We start from the raw sequence: 17577 nt of genomic DNA on the forward strand, positions 1-17577 counted from the left end.
CAATCATAAACATCGGATACAAATAAGCGGTCCACAGCTATCTCATTACAAATAAACATCATATACATCTAACCACCCCTAGGGCGTCGGACCCTCTTAGCCCTCTGCTGGGCACAGACATGTCCCTCGGAGTAGGTGAGAACATCCGGAGACCTCACCTGTCGCTCAGGACGCGCAAGGGGCTGCGGTGTCTGCTGCTGAGAGATCCCAAGTGGTGCTCCTCCTAGCTGTGAATACCCCAAGACATCGGGGTCACCTTGCGCGGCAGGCTCTTCTGGACTCAAGCTGTCGAAGTCGTCTAAGGTGAATGTCTCGTTATCAGGTCGAAAGGAGGAAGAAGAAAGTCCGGCGCCCGCATCGGGGTAGAATCCTACGCAAAAAATATGGATGTTAGCGTACGCTCGTATATTTCGTAATGACATGTAGAAACCGAAATACGAAACATAAATTAACCTGTGTACGCCGGTATCTGTGACCCCGGTACCATCCCTGGATACGGTCCGCCAACTGGTGCTGTCCCTCTAAACATTCCAGTATGGCCGAACGCAGTAGCTAGATCGTATCCTGTATGTGATATTAGTAAATATGAAGGAACACTTGATGTAATTTTAAAGAGATATGTACGTTACCTGCACTTGGGAAGAACTGCGACGTCGGCCCGTGTATGGTCGACGGACACGGGAACGACGACGACGCCTGAGACGACCCGTGGCTGTCTTCGTACTGCACACGGCTTCCGAAGTTGTGCGTTACCTGACGCAACTGATCACGCTGCCTCGACCATGCCTCTATCTGCTCAAACTGGGTCATTGGGGATCCGGCACGTACCCTCGTCAGGTAAGTCGAGCAGTCCGTCTCCATCATGTTGCAAAGGTGAAACTGCATCAATTCAGTAAAGTTACAAACACATGAATTATCTTATGAATATGATTATATATATATATATGCAAATATGATCAAGAGACTCACCGCGCCAGCTAGTGCCTCCACGTGGTGCCGGCCATAGCCATCCTGAGGCCTCGCCTGGTGTGGCTGCGGGTGAGTGTCAACAAAAACCAGACGAGCCCGAGTCCGGGGTAAGTACCAGGAGAGGTAAGCCCTGAAGGAACTGTCTGTGTGTGGTCCTATTGGTTGGACCAAGAGCTCGTCTGCCTGTTCCCATTGGTCCACCCACGGCTGGATCTTGGTGAGCCAATCATCAGAGCACGGCAAACCACTCCTTGAAAACCTACAAAGTGGAGTATGAAGAATCGTTAGATTCGACACGAATGTATGAGCCAACTTAATTCATAATTACATGTGGTCCTGGTGACTGACACGCTCCAACGCGGTGGTCACCGGAAACTCCTGGCGCTGCCCAAACTGTCTCCTGACTCTCCAGGGGCAATATGCCTCAATCGCGATGTCATAAACCAGGACGGCGGAAGTAAGCCACAGGCTCGCATTCGCGGAGTAGTGCGAAGACAGGCCTGCTGGTGCACGTCTAGCCACAGCCTCTGGGCTGTAAGGCTCCCAGATAATGTCCTCGGGCGTCAGCATATCGAGCTCCAAAACAAACTCAGGATATACGCATCTAACCCGCGCATGTGCCCAGGACCTCTTCATTCCGAATAAGTAAAATTAAAATTGCGCTAATACATCATGTAACAATGAATAACAAAATTAGATTTGATACGAACGTACCTGACGCCAGATCCAGATAGTTCCCATAGTGGGCCTCTCGTCCTCCTCGTCGCCGTACATGCCTCCGTGGTAAGGCTCGTGGCTGACAAAGGGCCGACCAACGGCTAGCCTCTCGTACGACCAAAGCTGTAGCAGTAGTGGGCACCCTGACAGGATAGCGTTCCCATGTGTCTTCATGCAGCCGTCACAGAGTCCACGGTAAGTGGCTGCAAGTACCGCCTCACCCCAGCTGTAGGGCGGTACGTCCTCGTCCCCATCCGCAATCTCCCATGCATACGGAAGGAGAATCCTATCGACCGAGTTGCCATGAGTGTTGTTGAACATGATGTAACCAAACAACCAAAGTAGGTACGCCTCCAGCGATCTGGTCACACTGTACTCGTCGGCATCCGCAGCCAAAAGGGCAGGCTGCATAAACAATTAAGATAAATAGTTTCAACTATCAATGGAACATGTGAATTGTAACAATTAAATTTATATTTGGAATGAATACGTACTGTAAACTGTAGGAACCAGGTCTTCGAAGGACCTGCTGCTCGCGGGTGCGGGTTGATCGGACCTGCTTCATCCACGCGGTCAACCAGGGCAAAACGGGCCTCCAGCTCATCCTTCCATGAGGTCGCCACCACACGCGGACCTACAGCCTCCCCGACGATAGGCAGGCCGAGGAGGTAGGCCACGTCCTGCAGCGTAGGAGTCATCTCCCCACACGGGAGGTGGAACGTGTGTGTCTCCGGCCTCCATCTGTCAACGAGCGCCGTCAGGAGGGATCGGTCGAGCTGAATAGGCCCAATCTCGACAAGACGACTCATAGTCAGCAGGCCGGCCTCACGTAACCTGCAAAAAAACAAAAAATGTCGAAACAAAGGAATACCGGCGAATACATAAGTCATAAACAATAATATTTCATTACATACCGGTCACACCAATCGTGGTGTATAGAGATCGCCTCGTCGGGTGGACGAGGACGTAGCACCTCTAGGGCTCGGTGCTCAACAGCTGCAAAGTAAGACCTGTGGCTCGAGTCGATCACTGGGTCTAGCAAGGAGTCCATCTCCATACCTGTATTCAAAAATATATGAGAACACATATGTAAATATATATTTCATACAAACTAGACACATAAATACAATAATACTTCATTACATACCTGCCATATTTCATTACTACATATTACAAATAATGAAATACAATTGTGGATCATGACACCGAATGCCTTCCACGAGCAATTCTCGCCGATGCTCGTCTGAACGTTGGAGGTGCTCCATCTCTGGGATTTCCGGAAGGACCGACGTCAGCAGCATCGTCAAGTACATTCTGAGGACACTTCTTGTAGTTGTGACTCAATGATCCACATTGGCTGCAACGTTTTTGTGCCTTGCTTGCTTCCGACTCGTCCATACCATTCCGAATACGACGTGTCTGACGTGACGGCGGCCTTTGCCTTTCTTAGTGGCTGGATCAGGAATAAACATCTTATTCTCATTATCCTGAGTGAAAGGTCCCACAATTCCAATCCCGTATACCTCATGTCCCCATGTGGATACAGCTGCTTCCTTGCTGAAGTACGGTGAAACAAATAGTCCTGGCTGTAACGCAGACTCTGCACATGCCGCAATGAGATGGGAGCATGGCATATGCAATAACTTAGGCTTCATGCCGGAGCAGAATGCTTTGCCATCAACTGTAATCAAACTCACCTGTACCAATCTATCTCTACGGATACCACGACCACTTCTATCCTTACATAGAACCTCAAATCTACGCTCCATTGTACCTGTGGATATGACGCGGTGCAGTTTTGCCTTTTCAATCTTCTCTTGCATATATTGTGTCACTCTTTTGCAAAACTGAATTTGGGGGTTGCTGATGTTTATGCTTGCAGCCGTGTAACGCTCTCTGAAATACTTCATGCACCCATACATGATGAACTCAACAATTCCCACAAGTGGAAAGGCACGACAAGAACGCATAACCATATTGAAACACTCTGCATGGTTCGTTGTCTGAATACCATACCGTATTCCGTTGGTATCATAAAGGAATGACAATTTCTCCTTAGGTGCACCTCGAATCCAGTGTGAAAATGGCTTCTCAATTGAATCCCTAGCCTCTGCAGCCTGACTCGTGCCTGCTCTTGACGCCATTACCTTCACTAGCTCTGCAGTCAACTGATCAAGCATCTGCCATAATGCATTGAATTTTCTCTGTTGATTTTGGGTGCACAACCTCTTAAACAGGTTCTTAAGATCCTTGTTCTTGAAGTGTTCATAGAAGTTTGCACCCATATGCCTAATGCACCACCTGTTTTGGACATCAGGCCATAATGGAGGCGTTGTCGCAGTTCCACGTTGCAATTTCAGTATTGATTGCAGGATACCTGCATGCCTATCACTAATAAGGCACACATTTGGACGTGCAGCAACAACATGATTCTTCACTCGTTCAAGGAACCAATACCAACTGTCTATGTTCTCATTCTCAACAAATGCAAATGCGAGCAGAACAATTTGGTTGTTGCAATCTACACCGATTGCGGTGAGTATCTGACCTTTATACCTTCCAATCAAAAATGTGCCATCAATGCAGATCACCGGAAGACAAAACTGAAATGCTCTAACAGAAGCACCTATGCAAAAGAAGGCTCGTTGCATAATTCTTTGTCCCCTAGTCACGGCTGGTAAAAGGTATGTGTCATAAAAACTTCCAGGATTTCTAGCAGCAACCTGAGATAACATACGAGATATGTTATCATATGATGCCTCGTATGTGCCGAACCGCATCTCGAACACCCTTTGTTTAGCCCGCCATGCCTTCAAATAACTGATGGTGTACTGGTAAATCTGCTCAATGTGTCAAATAATCATTTTTGGCTCATAATTTAGGTTGTCCATAATAAACCCATACATTTGTTTTGCAAAAAAGTCGCATGATATATTGCGATGCGAGGGAATAACTTCTGACAGCAAACAAGTGTGCTCTGTGACAATGGAACATTTCCAGTTTGACTTCCATTTTCCCTTGAATGCACGTACTCGCCATGGACATCCAGCATTCACACACTTCACCTCATATTCTTTATTGCCAGACTTCACGACTCTGAATTCTCGTTTCAATGAGATTGCCCATAGTCTCACAATATCTTTTACGGCTTCAATGTTTGGATATGTTGCACCTTGCACTACCTCATTCCCTCTGTACTCCCACTCCTGATTTCGTACATCTTCTGCGATATGACTGTCAAAACCATGCTCTTTCCACTCTTTTGGCAATGAGTACTGCTCGTCATCAGATGAGTCCTCATATTCTTCCATCTCTATTGCGGTTTGGTCTTCTGCCTCCATCTCGTCCACAATGCTATGTATCCTCTCTCCCTCACCAGCAAGGCTCTGTGGTCCCATGTTTTGGTTCTCTGTCTCTTCTAACTCATCTTGCACAACATAATTGGTCTCTCTTCGAATACTCGGAGTTCCTTGATCTGCACAATGTTGGATTTCATTTTGTGTCATCTCCCGGATTTGAACAAGAATGGCCAAAGGCCACCCACGCTCTAAAGCTGCTTGCATGTACTTCTGCCAGTCATCAGTGCTGTGTATCATCATTAATTCCCATAATTCACTTTCTACCTCCCAATTAATAAGAGACTGGACAGTGATCACATGTGTCAACGGATCAACATGGAACCCACGCTGCAGCCACTTACATATAGAACCAAAACTCCTTTCCAGAGGTTTATCTATGCCGCTAGATGTGCGCTTAAAGGCAGAAAGATCTACTCCATTTGGCCCATACATAACATTGTATTCACCATAAAATACTTGAAACTGCATTTTGCTCGACATATCTGTATATCACATAATACTTATCGAGTTATACTCTTTACTTCACTACCTTATTCAATAATCCGTAAAAACTAAGTATGGAATTCAACTACAACGCATAAGTATTCATAACTACGTGATGACTCTCGAATTCTATACTGCATATGCCAAATTCTATTCTAAATCATAATTAATTTATAAACATGTCTCTAATAGCACTGCAATTGTAATAATAAATGCGTAGAACTAATTTTCTAAACTAATTTAATACTACGTAACTACAAACTAAAGTATCATTGAACTCCTACTTAAATGGATCTACTATAGCACTAATTAAATTAAATTACTCATATTTAAATACGTAGTACTTATATATAACAATATTTAAACTAAATGTACTAACCTGCAGAATCACAAGTGCTGAATCAGGCAGGGCTTCGCCGCTTTTCCTTCTCCTCACTCCTCTTTTTTTTTGATTTTTGGTGGAATTTTCGGGCTCAAATGAGGAGGGAAGGGGAGGGCTGGGGCTTTTATAAGGGGGAGACCCCGGTCGCCCGGGGGGGGGCGACAGGCCCCCCTGTCGCCCGCGGGGGGGGGGGGGGGGCGACAGGCCCCTGCCGCGACTGTGGGCCGGGCCCAGCGGCGGTCGCCCGTGGGCCGGGCGACAGGGCTTGTTTTTTTTTCTCCTGGGACTTCGTTGCAAATTTGAAAAAAAAATTACACATTGGGCCTGTCGCCCTATGGGAGGGCGACCGGGGTATATTTTTGAAATATTTCAAAACGGACATATATTTTTGAAATTTTAATTTTTAAAAAATATAAAAATGAAAAAAGTTCGGTGGCTCCGGTCCGTTTCGCACAAGCCCACCTCACCCCACCCGCACGACCCAGCACCCCGCGCGCCGCCGCCCGCCGGCTGCTCGTCCAGCGCCCCTCGCCGCCCTGGTCTAGCGCCGGTGCGCCTGCGTGGTGGGCCGGCCGCGCCCCTCGCGGCCTCACGCCTCGTCCTTGCCGGCTCGCCCAGCGCGGGAGGCGACAGCGCTCGGCTCCTCTCCCAGCGCGGCAAGCGGCGGCGCAGCACGCCGGCGCTCCTCGGCCCTCGCCTCGCGGGCCGCGTCCCAGGTTCCCAGTCCGGCCACCCGTTCTTGCCCCCGCGGCAACATCGGGTAAATGGGGAATTTTCGGGTAAATTTTGGGTAGAGTTTTGATTACCCGAATTACCTAACCCGATTTTCCCAAATTACCCGAATGCCCGGTGCTAATCGTAGGCAGGTCCTTAAGGCGTTCGATCCGGACGGTGGCGGGCGAAGATGTTGGACATACAGAAGCGGCGCGTGCGGCTGATGCTCTTCATCATGGGCGTCCTTGCTCTCAGCATGACTGGTTAGTTTTCCGGTGGCAGAATCTTTCCTTTCCTGTGCAATTTCACCGGTTAGTTTCTGAGGCGAAGATCTGTGGGGGGCTGGTTTCCGGTTAGCTTAGTCGATTGTTGTGAAGTAGTTGTTTTTTGGTGAGGAAACGCGAATTTACCTGATTTTAATTTTGAGTAGTGACGCATTTAGATTCGTCGTTGAGGTTGGAGTGCTTTTTCCGCTGCAACATCAAGTCATAGGTATACCAAAATTATGTGCGAAAAATTCCCACCACAACATCAATATGCTGGGGGTAAGGGCGTTCTATTTCCTTTTCTAGAGTCGAACGCCCTGATGCTAGCATTACCGTAATTATTTATAGTTTTATACATCTGAATATCTGATTTGCAAGGATAAAAATGTAAAGTTGGAACAACGGAAACTATAGAAGTGCAGAAGTTGTAGCCATAGCTGTATGAAACACTCCACTAGCTCTGCTTTTGATTCAGACAAGCGGAGTTCTACAGGGCAAAACCCACAACTTCTACCTGTTCAAATGGGTTTTCAAGTGAATCAATAATAAGAAAGCAGTGTGTGCTCATTGACTAGCATTAGCTAATGAACCCACAAGCACTCATTTTATAGCATATGCCAAACAAAACAAACAGAAAGCCTTAGTATTGGCGGTAGCATGCCTACACTTTCCTGAAGAACTATGAGTGACAATACATTGTGTTTTAACTGAGTCATTAATGATTGATGATTGGCTCGATTGCAAATATTGGATATGACTGAGTGGTTAGTCGCACAAGTTTCGCCACACTCCCATTACCGGTCCAACAGGTCTATTTAAAGATAATTCTTGCTAAGTAGTCAGATTGATGTTCTGCAAGCAACACTCCTATGTTCCCATAGCCACAGTTGAATATGACAGTTTGATAGTCCAATATTGCAAGCTATTGGTTCCTTTTTAATTCTCTAAACTTAACTTCTTGTAGATATTCATGGATTCAAATAAAAAGCAAAGTTATCTCCCAGAATGACATTCACTTCTTATTTACAGCTGAGAAGTTCAGGGAACTTGTTGGAAAGGAGGCTGCATCAAAGAGTGGTCAGTTCAGCTTCATGAACTGCTTTGACATGGGTTCTGGCAGCCTTGCATGCTCAGTGAAGGAGGGTGTCAAGTTGTATGTCAATAACCTTCGAACTGCACAGCTGGAAAGGGTGCGGCAACATGCCATGGAGAGAGCATTAGCCGATGCAATGACAGAAGGCCTAACTCCTGCGGAAGCAGCCAAGCAAGCTCAGAAGGTCAGTACAAAAGCGGCAAAAGTGGCTGCTCGTCAAGCCAAACGAATATTGGGGCCAATAATTTCTTCTGGTTGGGACTTCTTTGAAGCAATGTACTTTGGTGGAAGCATGACAGAAGGTTTTCTCCGGGGCAGTGGCACCTTGTTTGGAACTTATGCGGGCGGTTTCCACGGTGAGGAGAGGTTTGGAAAACTGGGATACCTCGTGGGAAGCCAACTAGGAAGCTGGGGCAGGGGAAGAATTGGACTGATGATTTATGATATCATAAGTGGCCTGAAATATATGCTTCAATCTATCCAACCTCAGAATGAATCATCATATGCTTCAGAAGATGGTTCAGAATACATAGATAGTTATACAAGCCATGAAAGGGAGGAGTCAACTTACTATGAAACATTGGAGGAGAAACAGGAAGAGTCAAAATGGTTTGGATTGTTCTGAAACTGCAAATCGAAGTGTGCTGTGTTATACTGGAGCATGGAAACAATTAGATTGTTGTGTTATACTTGGCTGAATGTTTAGCATCGTTTTGTAAGGTTACATAGAAGAGGTATAATTCTTCTTTGTAAGTCGTAATTCGTGTGTTTGGCTACTGTATATATAGAAAAGTGCGCATGCAACTCGTGATATTGTGCAGAATGCGCCACGGATAGGCAAATTACAGCAATACTGAACCACTTACGAAAGTTATGAGTTTCTCTAGTATAGTGTTTGATCGGTGCTCTCGTCTGATAATGCTATTTCCGCTACTGAAGGCTTCGTTCTGAAGGTTATGTTAACTGAAGTCAGTCCTTTTATTACATAACCAGTAGGGGGCAACCCCTCCTGTTTCATCAAAAAAAAAAACTGAAGTCAGTCCTTGACTTGTGAGGCAGAAGTGTAGGCTCCAAACCGCCAAATTTAGAATACTTGATATACTGATGGTTAAAATTCAAGGCTGCATGTACCACCCGTGGTCTAATATTTAGCGGAAGGTTGTACACCTTCACCCGCGAGATCCTCTCGTTGCCGCGAGCAAGAATGGACACTGCCACACTGGGATTGGCAGAGCAAGTGGATTTCAAGCCTGCTTGGATTGCTACTAAAATTTTGGCCACTATTTGGTTGAGTACCAAAATTTATCTACTTCTCACATTTACCCTACTAAAATGTGAGCAAGTTTTTTTGTCCAATATTTGGCTAGCCAAAATTTTGGTAGCAATCCAAACAGGCTCTTCCAGCCAATCACTCGGCGGTGCTCAATGGTCATTCGGCTGGGAGACAAACGGGGAGAAAAATAAGAGGGAGAGAAGGAAGCGGTTTTTCTGGCTCGCCATGTAAATGATATCGAACTTTATTTATCTTTCAAAAAAATATATCAAAATTTGTTTTTACTTTGCAAGGGTAACCTGATATGGGCGTGGCGACTCAAACGAAAAGTTTTACCACCGAGAAAGTGCCAAAGATACCAAAGTAAAAGACTAAAGGTACCGGTATCTACGAGCGAGAAAGCAAATGAACGAAAATAATTTGTGGCGCTAAGATGTGTAAACGTCAGATATATTCAGTCAAACAAATTTTTAGGTCTAGTTGAAATACGAGATTTACTTCAAATGTGGTACTTTTTGGATGAAATTTGTTCAAGTCCTTCATTTGAAACAGAATGTTTGCCGCGGAAAAGAGCAGAATATCTTTCATCCTATCGCCAGTTCGCCACTACCGCAACTCAAGGGTGAAGGTGAAGGGCCTGCCTCCGCCGTTCACGTGGCCCGGCACCCCGTCGCGTCGCACTCGCACGAATCGCGATGAGCCGAGCCAGCACCCCCACCGATCCGGAATCCTCTAGGCCTCGCTCTCCTCTCCTCTCCTCCTCTCTCCGAGCGCCACCGAGCCCGCCATCCCCGGCTCAGATCCGACGAGGGCGACGGCGGCGAGATGACGGGGGGCGCGGCGGCGTCGCAGGCGTACGGGGAGGCGTGGTACTGGGACGAGCGCTACCGCAAGGAGGCCGGGCCCTTCGACTGGTACCAGAAGTACCCGGCCCTCGCGCCGCTGCTCCGCCTCTACCTCGCGCCGCACCACCGCCTCCTCCTCGTCGGATGCGGGAACTCCGGTGAGTCGGGTGCCTTGGCGGGTCGGCGGGGCTGGGATTGATTGGGGAGGAGTCGCTGGCTTGGCTGGCCGTGCCTGAGGCGGTCAGCGATCGCTTGCTCATCCATTGTTCCTGTCGCGATTCGAGGCTGGAGGCTGTTGGTTAGACCAGCGTGCCGCGCAATGCAGCCGTTCCTGGATAATAACTTCTGCAACGTAGCGCTTCAATCAATTTTATCGAAAGAGTCGTCCTTTGACCACCACTGTATATGTCTTAATCAAAGTAATACAATGAGCTGCCTAATTCTCTCGTACGACCTGCATAATCCTTCCGATTGCACCACAGAAGAGCTTTTTAAGGAACTGGTTCAGCGTGGCTTGTACTAATGTTCTGCTGTAATTAAAAGTGAAAACAGCAAAATAGCAGGGCATTTCAGTGTGCGCGATACTGCGATAAGGATCATGCACCACGGCAATTCTTTAATTGAGGAATCAATGAATGCACTCATGTTTCAGCGAGTCACATAGCAATAATCTGCCATGACGGTTATGAAATTTGGCAATATCTGGTGTCTGGTAAATTTAGCAAACTGGAGAGGCGGCTAGTGTGTATGACTTCACGTGTCGAAGAAGTTATGAACTTATGGTTTTCACCCACATGTTGTTGCAAGATTTGCCTATAATTTTATACGTCCATTGAGAACATCAATTAATTCTATTTGTTTGAACCTTTTAGTGCACTTGAAACCGAAAACTGAACTTCGCTACTATAAAGTGGTGCTGTTGTAGAGCTACAGTGGAGTTCTGAACGGTACTAAATTACTCAACCAAAATTTCACTAGAATTTAAATTATATCATTGGACTTAAAGCTAGGGATCCGTGATTGATTTGTTGACTCAAACCATCTGAGAATCATTCATGTTCAGCCACTGTGATCTCCTTTTTTTTTCTCCAAGCTCACCCTCTTAGTTATTGAAATGGTTGAAATCTGTTTTTTTAGTTGACCATAGGTTATTCAAACAAAATGAAATGTCATCCTTGCTCCTTTTGAAGTTGCAATGCATGATCATATGTGTATCATTTCTTGCTTTGCTATCAGATTACAAATCACTTTCATTTATTGTTATTTTAATTAATTTACCACATATACCAACCACAAGATTTCTACTACATTACTTCAAGGTCTAGTGGACATTACTTATATGATTTAGCTTCTTTTGATTGCCGCAGTCTTTGGTGAAAATATGGTTGATGATGGTTATCAAGATGTTGTCAACATCGATATATCTTCAGTGGTAATTGAGCAAATGAAGAAGAAATACCATGATAAGCCTCAACTTAAATGTATAATTTTTTTGTTTGCAGCCTTCTGTTCTTGAATGCCTCTGCAGCATGTCCCACATGATCTGATATCATTTATTTTTTTCACTTTATTGGCACAGACATGAAGATGGATGTAAAGGACATGTCATATTTTGAGTCCGGTTCATTCGACGCTGTTATTGACAAAGGTATCATTGTTATTGTAGTACTTGACAGCATTATGGAAGAAATTGTTAACATCTGCATATGCATAGGCAATATGGCATTGTGTTCTAACCCCATTTGTTATTGCAGGAACACTAGATTCTATTATGGTGAGTCAAGCTTTTGCCAGGACACTTGATATTCTCCCAGTTTGATACTCAACAACGTGTCTTGTATTTCAGTGTGGCCAAAATTCACAAGAGAATGCAACGAAAATGCTAGAGGAGGTCAACAGGTGAGTAGTACTTTATTTATTTGTGATACATATTTCTTAAATTGACTATAGCTTCTGTTTATTCCTCCCAAATGTAGAATCCTCAAGGAAAAGGGTGTCTACATGCTGGTAACATGAACTATTTGATTCTGAAATATGCAACTATTTCATACTCTGGTATATGTAACCTTCTGAGTCCCATAATGCCATAGATCACTTATGGGGATCCAAGTTACCGATTGCGTCTCCTGAAGGACATGGAAAATTGGACAATAAAGCTCCATGTCATAGGTTAGTTTTACTTATATGCTCCACCAGATCAACTTAACTGTACACTAACCTTTTTCATATACAAAGTAGTTTTTAGACTTTGACTCATGAATGCATTTCTTGTCTTCTCCAAGTACTGTAACCTTGTTGCTCTGTTTCCATTTTTAGTCGTTATAAAAGTCTTGTGTTAAGTACATTAGGATTATTGCAGAAAGATGGGAGAAAAGTCTGAATCTGAATAAATGGGAACTGACAAAACCATTGCCCTTAGACGACGATAGCACATCGGTAGTTGCGCTTCTCGGACCGAAACCTGATGTTCACTACATATATGTCTGTGTAAAGGTTAGCCTCCAATTATCTTCCCAGAATGCTCCAAACTCATCTCCAAAACTCTTCGTAATTCCGTTTAATTCACCTGTATTTGCTAACGGATGAATGGTCGCAGGGCAACGATAGTGCAAGGGCGGATACTAAAGCTGGAGAAGCTGCCAATTGATTTCGCCAATAACCCTCCGAACCGGCGTGCATAACTAGTGTAGCGAATAATGTAGAACAGGTGCTGTACCTCTAATTGTTGTTGCTTGATGAGAACCCACTTCACGTTCAGTGAAGTTGTAGATTAGCTGTACCAGATGTTTCATTGTTCCTGTTGTAGTGTTGTGCACCCATCGAATCCCAAGGGAACAGATGCGGCGATTTCCTGCCTGTGTCAACTGTGTGGATAGAGTCTCCGCTGGTCACCTTGGAAATGGAATGTTTCCTGGCTGTATCGCCTATGCTCTCTCTTCTGGTGGAATCCCTGCAAGTTCACAGTCTACTGTATGCAATTTCTTGTAGAAGGAATAATTTGAGAAGACCTGATGGGCAGTGGGCGTCCCAGTTCACCAACGTGATGAATGGGTGTCACGTGAGAATCCCTATACGATGAGCGTTGGAAAGAACGGTTCCCATCCGGCCATCCGATCCAACGCTCCCAGACCGGACACGTCACCCTTTTCGTCGCGACCTTGACCTCCAAAAATCCCAAAGCCAAAACCCCTTTCCCCGTTCTCTAGCTGCCTCGCCGAACTTTCGCTCTCCTCCGTCGCTCGCCGCCTTTCTGGACTCTGGTTCCTCGTTCTCTCTCCTCCTAGGTTCCTACCTGACCCCCCCCCCCCCCCCCCAATGGAGGCTCTCGCGGGCACCGCCTCCTCCTCCATTCTCCCGGTCCGCCACCAGCCTGCCCGCCTGGCGCCGCAGTCCCTCGCGCTCCGCCCTAGCCGCAGCGCTCCCCTCCGCGCCGCGGCCGGCGGCGGCGGCGGCAAGGACGAAGCCCAGGGCGCCCCCGCCGCCAATGGGTCACCCGTCCTCAAGGTAATAGCTGGTCTGAGCCTGTGAATGGTAGTCTCCCCTGAGGCCATGAGCCTCTGACACGAGCCAGCGGTTCTGCCCGGGTGTAGATGGGTGGTAGCCTGGATGGGACGGATCTCGAAGAAATTAGCTTGTGTTTAGGCTGTTTTGTTAGATGCTGGATAGCTCGGTGTGAATGGAACTGGTTCGTGGGGGTTTATGAGATGACCCGCGGGGAGTTTCTTTTTTACAAGAAATATTTGTCCTGACGCGAAAAGAGCAGCATATGCAACAAAGTCAATATCTATTTCGATTTACCTTTTGGTCTGCCATGCATTGCTGATTATACTAGCTGGTGCTTGACAGCTGAAGAGCGAATCAAGTCAAAATGGAGTTATACTGATCGCGGCTGACAAGTCGCAGAAGGCTTCATCAACCAATACCAGTACTGACTCGAGCGGATCCAGAGCAGGCCTGTTTAGAACACCTATATCAGGTGGTGTGCAGAGCGCAACTTTTGCACATGGTTTGCCTCCGCCGGCTTTGGCTGTTCGCAATTTGATGGAACAGGTAGCTGCTGCTAGTAAACCTCTTGAGCTTTCCTGTATGCCGTATGAAGTCTCATGTTTCTCTTTATCTATTTGAATTTTGTGTACCAGGCACGCTTTGCTCACCTGTGCTCTGTCATGTCTGGCATGCATCACCGCCGCACTGGATATCCATTTGGGTCACTTGTCGACTTTGCTAATGATTCAATGGGCCGTGAGTTAGCTCCTTGCTTGACTATTGGATATAATGGTACACTCTGCTAGATCCCTGTAGGTAACTTTTTGGTGTACTTTGCAGACCCAATATTTTCGCTGTCACCCTTAGCGATCCATACGAGGAACTTGCTGTCAGATCCAAGATGCACGCTTGTTGTCCAGGTATGAAGATTATCAATGTTTCCCATTGGAGCGGTGGAGTATAATTTCCATTTTCGTAACACCGTGTGCACCTTCTTCACAGGTGCCTGGATGGAGTGGACTGTCGAATGCACGAGTCACAATATTTGGTGATGTTTACCCTTTGCCAGCTGACCAACAGGTTTCTGTTTAACTGAATTTTGTCGTTTGATATTGCAATCAGCTAGATGTTACTTTTCCGTTGATTACTGGCATTTCTAGTCATATGGTAGTGGTTTCTGACTTCTGAGTCCTGTTGTGAAGCAACTGGACTGAGATTTCCAATGTCGAATGCCCCTAATTGGTAACTCCTGTTGAGTTACTGTTATTTGATCTCGGTAACACTTTCTGATGGATGTAAGGGGAGTAGTTGCTTTTTCCATGCTCTTTCTTGAGACAGATTTGAATTCGGAATGTACGATGTGTCCACAAAACAGTTAATGCGAAGTGTTGGGTCATATTCTTCCATTCTTTTTTTAGAACTTTGATGAACTGACTGATTATTCACGATCATTAGGAATGGGCCCATAAGCAATATGTAGCAAAACATCAGCAGTGGGCATCACAACAGTGGGGAAATTTTTACTATTACAGGATGCACAACATAAGGTCGGGACTACTTCTGACTGGTTATGTTATCTATTGTTGCATGTTTTCCTACCCATTTACCATTTGAGTTCAGCGCTGTAGTTTCTATAACACACATCTTGAGATATGTGTTTCCCTGTTCATCATTTTTTTTGCTGGCCATGTTTAAGTTATTAGTTATACTCACTAATTACAGTGATATATACTTCATTGGAGGCTTTGGAACTGTTGCATGGGTAGATGTTAAGGAGTACGAAACTACTCAACCTGACAAGGTAGCAGTTAATGGGGCTGAGCAAAGTTTAAAGGTACCTTATTTATGGTATAATGATCACAGGAAGTTATCCTATTCATTTGGCTAGCTACATGCCACTCATAGGTTAGCACAGTAAAATCTCAAGTGACTCTGATGCATAACTTTTATGTAGGAGTTGAATGCGATTTTCTCTAAACCACTTCGAGAGTTCTTTTCATCAGAAGGGGAGGTTGATGACGCTGCTGTTATATCAGTAGATAGCAAAGGCATAGATATACGGGTTCGCCAGGGTGCTCAGGTAAAATATATGCTAAAGTTGCTTATTTCCAACCATGAGGCTGTTGTTTCCCAATTAAAAACATTTCTTTTTTCTTGAAATTCTTAAAATTTGTTCTCCTGTGCAGTTCAATATTCAGAGGCTAGCATTTGATGTACCAGACAAGGTTCTGACTCTAGAGGAAGCCAAGAGAGCACTCCACAAGATAATTGCGACGAGCAGCAAATAGAGTGAACAAGGTTGCAGAAGCTGACTTCACTCATTTTTTGAATGCTGTAAGGTTTCAGTGCAATCGGATAATGACTGGGAATTATGTAGTGTCGCAAGAAGCAGGCATTGGTGAAGAGTGAAAACGGCGGCTGTGTTGCTAATAATGAGATGATATCTCTCCACATGTGGCAAAGATTGTATATATGCCCGTGTTGCTATATCAATAATGATGATTATGCGGTTGCTGCTCAGTAAATCGGACAATCTTGTTGTTGGCATGGAGGAAATAATCTATTTCTGGCTTTCTGGCTGGTTATCAGCATAGATTTGTGAACCTTAAGAAAAGATGTTTGATGTTGTCATTATGCTCTTTTGTTCTGATGTCTGTGAAATTGGCAATAATTTTCAATTTCCGTATGTCTAAAATTTTGCAAGTTTGCAATACTGCTGCATGTGTACTTTCTGAAATGGACCCGGCTCGCAATAATGCAAACTGGGGGCATCTTTCAGCAGGACGGTAGCATCATCAAAGCACACACTGTCCGTGAGCTCTGTATGCAACAAGTTCGTTCACCGGTAACGCTGTCTCTTCTCCATGAGAATGATAGTGTTGCCATGTTGGTGCTACCCACCTGCAATGAGCCAATGATCCATGGAACTGCTGCATTTGGAAACTTGCCTTGTACGAGTGCTACCAGATCGCCGTGTCTGCCGTACCGCATGTCCAGAATGTGCACGCTAATGCCACAAAATTTGAGGCCCGTGCGCTTCCAAAAAAATTGCTACAGTGACTGTCACATCGAATTTTCGGCCACATGCATGGAGTATTAAATGTAGTTAAAAAATAACTAATTACACAGTCTAACTGATTAGCACGAGATGAATCTTTTAAGTCTAATTAATTCATGATTGGACATTATTTGTCAAGTAACAACGAACTGTGCTACAATAACTTTTTATCCCAAAATGGCAAACTGAACGGGGCCTGAATGTGCACCGTCCGCCGAAAAGTCGGCTCATGTTTTGCCGTTTGGAATGCACGAATATTTTAGTTTCAGATAATAACATTTGGAGGAGACCATGAAGTTTTGCAGCAAAAATAACAACATTTTGAAACTTGAAAGAATGTCATGAAATTTGTTGGGGGTCATCGTCTCGGATAACGGAGATTGCCCGAAGCTACAAGACGGGAGCCGAAGGTCGCTGGTGACCGAAGGTCGCTGAAGGACGGAGGTTACCTTTTGTCCCGAAGATCAAAGGACATGACCGAAGGTGATCCCGTCAGCCGAAGATCCCCGGAAGACACCGAAGGTCAACCGCTAATTCGAAGGTTGACTCGAAGCTTCGGGGGAGCATCTCGATTACGAATCGGATAGGGTAGACAATTTGTACACTCCAACCTGTATGAGATGACCTACATCCCGGAATATTCGCAGAATATTCCGGACAAGTAGGGGCATCATGGTCATTATGTAACAAAGGTTAGGGGTATAAATACCCCCTAACCAATCTGTACTCAACACGTGCACATATGAGGGCGAAACTCTGCCACTTCACTTGGTGCCACCTTCGTGTATGCATATTGCTTGGGTTGTAAAGAAGCCGAGAACCCAACAAAATTCACATGTTCCAAACGAAACCTCAAGTTGAAATGGAACCTTTTAGGTTCTGAATTATCTACCTTTGCAAAACCTTTTACTCCTACATGCTTTGTCGTAAAG

At 45.4% G+C, this 17577-nt stretch overlaps 3 protein-coding genes and 1 long non-coding RNA gene across 8 annotated transcripts; 3 read left to right on the forward strand and 1 right to left on the reverse strand.

Moving 5' to 3' along the window:
• Positions 1-308: 308 nt before the first annotated feature.
• LOC120679867 lies at positions 309-677 on the reverse strand. Its single transcript, XR_005677366.1, has 3 exons — positions 630-677; positions 454-564; positions 309-370 (listed from the first exon to the last, which is right to left on the reverse strand). It is a non-coding gene; the product is annotated as an uncharacterized LOC120679867 (long non-coding RNA).
• A 5677-nt stretch (positions 678-6354) lies between these two features.
• On the forward strand, positions 6355-8872 carry LOC120679427. Of its 5 annotated transcripts, none has more exons than XM_039961011.1 (3): positions 6355-6689; positions 6773-6887; positions 7920-8872. In XM_039961011.1, the coding sequence occupies exons 2-3, from the start codon at positions 6815-6817 to the stop codon at positions 8606-8608; spliced, it is 762 nt and encodes a 253-aa protein (XP_039816945.1). In that variant the 5' UTR covers positions 6355-6689; positions 6773-6814; the 3' UTR covers positions 8609-8872. The 5 variants fall into 5 exon arrangements, with proteins under 5 accessions (XP_039816945.1, XP_039816947.1, XP_039816946.1 ...); XM_039961013.1 differs by having other exon boundaries at positions 6777-6887; XM_039961012.1 differs by having other exon boundaries at positions 6355-6670.
• A 1065-nt stretch (positions 8873-9937) lies between these two features.
• LOC120678712 (eEF1A lysine and N-terminal methyltransferase-like) lies at positions 9938-13036 on the forward strand. The gene is made up of 9 exons (XM_039960017.1): positions 9938-10259; positions 11469-11582; positions 11681-11749; positions 11856-11875; positions 11948-12000; positions 12078-12108; positions 12192-12270; positions 12461-12594; positions 12698-13036. The coding sequence occupies exons 1-9, from the start codon at positions 10082-10084 to the stop codon at positions 12746-12748; spliced, it is 729 nt and encodes a 242-aa protein (XP_039815951.1). The 5' UTR covers positions 9938-10081; the 3' UTR covers positions 12749-13036.
• Positions 13037-13299: 263 nt separating this feature from the next.
• Positions 13300-16234, forward strand: LOC120678711. Its single transcript, XM_039960016.1, has 9 exons — positions 13300-13605; positions 13948-14151; positions 14241-14343; positions 14428-14507; positions 14590-14667; positions 15043-15134; positions 15310-15421; positions 15542-15667; positions 15774-16234. Exons 1-9 carry the CDS (start codon positions 13417-13419, stop codon positions 15873-15875), a joined length of 1086 nt encoding a protein of 361 aa, XP_039815950.1. The 5' UTR covers positions 13300-13416; the 3' UTR covers positions 15876-16234.
• The last annotated feature ends 1343 nt before the right edge of the window (positions 16235-17577 follow it).

The sequence above is a fragment of the Panicum virgatum genome, chromosome 6N (assembly GCF_016808335.1).
Source record: "Panicum virgatum strain AP13 chromosome 6N, P.virgatum_v5, whole genome shotgun sequence".
Taxonomy (NCBI): Eukaryota; Viridiplantae; Streptophyta; class Magnoliopsida; order Poales; family Poaceae; genus Panicum; species Panicum virgatum.

What these genes read in the sequence shown, in the direction of transcription:
- LOC120678711 (XM_039960016.1), top strand. Translation starts at nt 13,417, where the DNA reads ATGGAGGCTCTCGCGGGCACCGCCTCCTCCTCCATTCTCCCGGTCCGC. An exon ending in TGCTAATGATTCAATGGGCC is followed by an intron (nt 14,344 to 14,427) that starts GTGAGTTAGCTC and finishes TGTACTTTGCAG; the next exon opens with ACCCAATATTTTCGCTGTCA. An exon ending in TACAGGATGCACAACATAAG is followed by an intron (nt 15,135 to 15,309) that starts GTCGGGACTACT and finishes CACTAATTACAG; the next exon opens with TGATATATACTTCATTGGAG.
- LOC120679427 (XM_039961010.1), top strand. Translation starts at nt 6,815, where the DNA reads ATGTTGGACATACAGAAGCGGCGCGTGCGGCTGATGCTCTTCATCATG. An exon ending in CCTTGCTCTCAGCATGACTG is followed by an intron (nt 6,888 to 7,919) that starts GTTAGTTTTCCG and finishes TCTTATTTACAG; the next exon opens with CTGAGAAGTTCAGGGAACTT.
- LOC120678712 (XM_039960017.1), top strand. Translation starts at nt 10,082, where the DNA reads ATGACGGGGGGCGCGGCGGCGTCGCAGGCGTACGGGGAGGCGTGGTAC. An exon ending in TGATAAGCCTCAACTTAAAT is followed by an intron (nt 11,583 to 11,680) that starts GTATAATTTTTT and finishes TTATTGGCACAG; the next exon opens with ACATGAAGATGGATGTAAAG. An exon ending in ATGCTAGAGGAGGTCAACAG is followed by an intron (nt 12,001 to 12,077) that starts GTGAGTAGTACT and finishes TCCCAAATGTAG; the next exon opens with AATCCTCAAGGAAAAGGGTG.